This window comes from Cyrtonyx montezumae, unplaced genomic scaffold, assembly GCF_038088225.1.
Source record: "Cyrtonyx montezumae isolate F1298 unplaced genomic scaffold, pur_monq_1.0 scaffold_8, whole genome shotgun sequence".
Taxonomy (NCBI): domain Eukaryota; kingdom Metazoa; phylum Chordata; class Aves; order Galliformes; family Odontophoridae; genus Cyrtonyx; species Cyrtonyx montezumae.
This window is the reverse complement of record NW_027072089.1, coordinates 77,964,303-77,969,461: the sequence shown is the minus strand read 5'-3', so window position 1 is coordinate 77,969,461 and position 5,159 is coordinate 77,964,303. Positions and strand designations below refer to the sequence as shown.

The 5,159-nt window shown below is 62.3% G+C and overlaps 1 protein-coding gene across 1 annotated transcript; it reads left to right on the top strand.

The window, feature by feature from the left end:
• The first annotated feature begins 802 nt into the window (after nucleotides 1-802).
• Nucleotides 803-3,052, top strand: FOXC1 (forkhead box C1). The gene is made up of 2 exons (XM_065753600.1): nucleotides 803-2,594; nucleotides 2,817-3,052. The coding sequence occupies exon 1, from the start codon at nucleotides 858-860 to the stop codon at nucleotides 2,529-2,531; it is 1,674 nt and encodes a 557-aa protein (XP_065609672.1). The 5' UTR covers nucleotides 803-857; the 3' UTR covers nucleotides 2,532-2,594; nucleotides 2,817-3,052.
• Nucleotides 3,053-5,159: the final 2,107 nt, after the last annotated feature.

Here is a 5,159-nt window from a genome sequence, read left to right as displayed (position 1 = left end):
TTTCAGCCCGGTCGCGTTTTTTTTCCCTCCTCATTCAGAGCCGCGGGTGTCTCCCGGCCCCCATTGGCCGTTTGTGCTCGGCGGGGCGGGGCCGGGCCGCTGCAAAAGGAGGAAAAGAAAAAAAAAAAGAGAGAGAGAGAGCGAGAGAGAGAGGGGAGAGAGAGGGGAAAAAAGAAAAAAAAAAAAAAAAAAGGAGAAAACCGTAAGTGCGTAAAAAAGTTCTCGCGGCGGTGACGGATGCTCAAAAGTTCAGGAGTTTTTCCGATGCGTCCCAACGCAGCCCGGGACCGAGAAAGAGACTGAAAAAAGAGAGAGGAGAGAAAGCGCGGAGCTCCGCCGGCGGAGCGGACGGTGGATTTTTTCCTGCTGCTGCTCGCTTCAAAAAGCCCCACAGAACGCATCCCCGAGCCGGGTCCCTGCTGCAGACAGCTCGCTGCGGAACGCGGAGCCGAGAGCTGCGTCGCAAAGGTTTTCTTTCCTTAATCCCCCTCCTGCGTTGGGAGCTGCCTTCTCCGCTGCGATTGCTTTTTGTATTTTTTTTCCCTTTTTTTTTTTGCGTGTTTTTTTGTGTGTTTTTTGTTTTGTTTTTTTCCTCCCCCGTTCTCTTTTTCGCAGCCTTTTTTGCCCCCTCTCCGCTTTTTTACACCCCCCCCTCCCCCCCCCCCACCCCCCGTCCCGAGCGGAGCCGACCGAGAGCGGAGCCCGGCGCCTCCGTCCCTCGCTCCGCCGGGGGGGCGGGGGGTGCCGCACGGCCGCCGGGCGCTGCTCGGCCCCGAGGAGCGGCGGAGGGTGGAGGGGGAAGGGCCGCGCTGCTCGCCGCGGCGGGAGGGAGGGAGGGGGACGGCTGCCGGGCGGCCATGCAGGCGCGCTACTCCGTGTCCAGCCCCAACTCTCTGGGCGTGGTGCCGTACCTCGGCGGGGAGCAGAGCTACTACCGAGCGGCGGCGGCGGCGGCCGGCGGGGGCTACGCGGCCATGCCGGCCCCCATGAGCGTGTACTCGCACCCGGCCCACGAGCAGTACCCCGCCGGCATGGCCCGCGCCTACGGGCCCTACACGCCGCCGCCGCAGCCCAAGGATATGGTGAAGCCGCCCTACAGCTACATCGCGCTCATCACCATGGCCATCCAGAACGCGCCCGATAAGAAGATCACCCTCAACGGGATCTACCAGTTCATCATGGAGCGCTTCCCCTTCTACCGGGACAACAAGCAGGGCTGGCAGAACTCCATCCGCCACAACCTGTCCCTCAACGAGTGCTTCGTCAAGGTGCCCCGCGACGACAAGAAGCCCGGCAAGGGCAGCTACTGGACGCTGGACCCCGACTCCTACAACATGTTCGAGAACGGCAGCTTCCTGCGCCGCCGCCGCCGCTTCAAGAAGAAGGACGCCGTCAAGGACAAGGAGGAGAAGGACCGCCTGCACCTCAAGGACCATGCCCCGCCGCCGCCGCGCCCGCCGCCCAGCGCGGCCACCGGCGCCGAGCCCGACGGCGGGGGCCCTCCCGCGGCCGGGGCCGCTCCGCCGCCGGTGCGCATCCAGGACATCAAGACGGAGAACGGCACGGCCTCCCCGCCGCAGCCCGTGTCCCCGCCGGGCGCCGCGCCGCCGCTGGGCGCCGTGCCCAAGATCGAGAGCCCCGACAGCAGCAGCAGCCTCTCGAGCGGCGGCAGCCCCCGCGGCAGCGCGCTCCCCGCCGCCCGCTCCCTCGCCATGGAGGGCCCCGAGCCGCCTCCCCCTCCTCCTCCTCCACCTCCTCCTCCTCCCCCCCCTCCGCACCACCACGGGCCGGGCTTCAGCGTGGACAACATCATGACCTCGCTGCGGGGCTCCCCGCAGGCGGCCGAGCTGGGCGCCGCTCTGCTGCCCCCCGCCGCCGCCGCCGCCCCGCGCAGCGCGCTGCCGCCCGCCCTCTCTCTCGGCGCCTACTCGCCGGGACACAGCTCCGCGGTGTACGGCTCTCCCTGCGGCCAGCCCGCCGCCGCCGGCTCCTACCACTGCAACATGCAAGCCATGAGCCTGTACGCGGCGGCGGGGGGCAACGAGCGGCCCGCCGGACACCTGCCCGCCGCCAGCCCCGCCGAGGAACCGCTGCCCGACTACGCCATGCCCGGAGGGGGCGGCGGCGGGGCGGCCAACGGCGGGGCGGGCGGCGGCGGCGGCGGCGGCGGCGGCGGCGGGGCGGGGGGCGGCCACCAGGAGGGGCACCATCCGCACCCGCACCAGGGCCGCTTGGCCTCGTGGTATCTCAACCAGGCGGCTGCGGCGGCGGCGGCGGCGGCGGCGGCGGCCGGGGAGCTGGGCTACGCGGGGCCGCAGCAGAGCTTCGCCGCCGGCCCGCGGGACGTCTTCGAGGCGCCGCGGATGGGGCTCAGCGCCTCTCCCGGAGGCGGAGGAGGCGGTGGCAACGCGGGGAGCGGCGGCGGCGGCGGAGGAGCAGGGGGAGGTGGCAGCTGTCAGATGGCGTTCCCCGGCAGCCAGCCGCTGTACCGCGCCTCCGGGGCCTTCGTCTACGACTGCGGCAAGTTCTGAGCGCGGCCCGCCGCCCGCCGCCCGCGTGCGGGGCGGTGAGAGGACGGTGGTGCCCGCTCCCACGTAAGTGTCGCTTTTGTTTTTTGGGTTGATATCGCTTCCCAGCAGTGCTCTCCCCCTCCCACCCCCCCCGCCGCCCTGCCAAACCCCCTCCCGGCGCCCCGTCCCGCGAGGTATCGCGCTTCTGCACCCCCGCCCGCCCACCCACCTGGCCACCCTCCCTCCCGGACAAGGACTTGTTTGAAAGTGTAAATTGCCACATAGTAATTTATTTTTAATTTGTAGTTGGATGGTGCGGACCAAACGCCACAAAAGTGTTTCCCCTTCCCCGAGAAGTGACGTTAACACGGACTGAAACGCTGAAATATTTTTTTTTCACTCTATATATATATATAAAAAAAGGGAAACTGTATTAATCTTATTCTATCAATATTTTTTTTTTCTTTTTTTTTTTTCGTTGAAAATATCCCGAAGGTATCGCGTTGTTTGTTTATTAATAAATTACCGTTCAGTTGGAATGACCCTGCCCACGTCTGCATACTTTCACGCTTTGCTTTTGGAGAGGGCGAGAGAGGGAAAGAGAAGGGTTCCGTGGCTCCCGCGGGGTGATGGCACTGCACGTCCCCGGACCGATGGGTCCGAAAATCCCATTTCTGTCCCTTTCGCGCTATGTTCCCCTCGCTCAGCTCGCCCTATCCGCTGCGAACAAACCCGTCCCGGGTCAGCTCGGGACTGGCGAGTAAACAAACGCGTTTTCTCCGCAATTAATGGCCGAGAGCGGCGGTGCGGCCCCGGCTCTGTCCTTTCGCTGCTGTCGGTGCACGCACATGGGGCGGCCCGTACGCGTTGCCCGTGTGGTTTGTAAGCGGGATTCGCGTGTGGATCTCTATTTAAAGAAAGGGTCGCGTATTTATTTATAGAAACGCACCGCGTGTGTTTCTAAACCCCGCGGTGGATCTTAGATGGCAGATAGTCTCTAACGTATATTCTCCTAAATGTGCCGTGGGCGCAGAAAGCGCTCCCGTAGCGCAGCGCTTGAATCTCCGAAGGGAACGAAGCGCTGGGTCGCACCGCCGTGGCTCTGCCTCTCTCCCGTCCCCGGGGACGTTCCCACTCCGCACTGCTCCGGTCCGGATCCGTTTAGGAAAAGTTGGAGGGGAGAATTTTTCTTATATATTTTTTAACTTTTTTTTTTTTTTCATCTGTCCCCTCCCTCCTTTTTTTTTCTTTAAACCTGAACAAAATAAAATATTTCCACGGCCGCGGTAGACGAGCGCGTCACAGACTGACATTCTGTCCGAGCAGGAATGTCACCTTCTGCTCAATTCGCAATTAAGGACTTACGGGCATTGGGGATCGCCTCCCCCTTTGCAAACAGCCACCAAAGTGCCATAAATTCATTAAGTTGAAAGGCTGTGCCCTGTCAGTCAGACCTGGGGAGAAGACGATTCGATTGCAGATATTTAAGGCCTAAAGTTTGCTCGCAAGATAATGCCGTTTCCTATCAGCGCCTCTTATCTGGAGGCGACACTCAGCAGTAATTGCTGCCGCATTGCTGAGTTTGCACTGTAAATAAATACAGAGGTATTCACCTCAATGCCTCGCTTTTGGGCATCTCTCCCTCTCCGGAGCAGCGATAATCACCGCGTACCTTCAGCACACCTACTCTGGGGGATACTGCATAAAGCTGCCTAAAAATCTGTTTATTTAAATAGCTCACGGTCTTTTATTTTGTTTTGTGTAATTATTATTATTTTTTTCCCCTTGATAGTACCTGTGAAGAAATTACCGGCCCGTTTTCTATCTCTGTGTTCGTTGATTCGGGTCCGAAGACCCCCCACCCCTACCCCACCTCCCCCGCGCACCGCCGCGCCGTTGTGTTAACGCTGGAGCGAAGGAGAAATGGAGCGGAGCGCTCCGGGCCCGTTCCGATCGCGGACCCCTGCTCCCATGGCTGAACGCTGAGCCCTGCTCCTGTTTTCGCCCTTTTCTCCTCCCAAAATGGAGCTCCGGCGGTGAGCGGAGTCTGTCCCCGCGGTGCCTGAGTGGGACCGGTGTTTCTCTCGATACTGAACGCCAAAATCGAAGTTAAGGTGCGGGGAGGGCAGAGCGGCGACTGCGTCTAATGGTTGCGCGGTATTTTCGGTGCTCGGAGACGCCGATCTCCCCGTATCCCCGGTTTTCTCAGCAGTGGGGGGAAACAAACAGCGAGGAGAGTGGGGCTCATTTCGTGCCGCCACTTTGTCGAGGGAGGACGGGGCCGTGAGGAGTTCCAACGAGTGCCGCCAGTACCTTCCGCTGCCCCTGCGCGGGGGGGCAGGGACACGTCCCGCCGGGTTCCCGATTCTTTCTGGCGACCCCTCCCTGCTCCCGGAGGTCCTGTGGGGAGGCACAGCAGAAGGCACGCGCGGGATTCGTTGTTTTATATTCATTTTTGTTAATTCTTACGATTTTTTTCTCCCCCCTCCGCACAGAACCGTATGGCGGAGAATGGAAATGGCGCTGCGCGGGGTCTGCGTAGGTCTCCCCGCACAGCCCGGCCTGCCCCATCACCACGGAGCCGCCGTCCGACCCTGCGCGCAGCGCGCATCCCTCCGCGAAGCCCCTGCGGCGCCGGGCAGAGGGATG

Excerpts from the sequence above, each read along its gene's own strand:
- FOXC1 (XM_065753600.1), top strand. The coding sequence starts at position 858 with ATGCAGGCGCGCTACTCCGTGTCCAGCCCCAACTCTCTGGGCGTGGTG.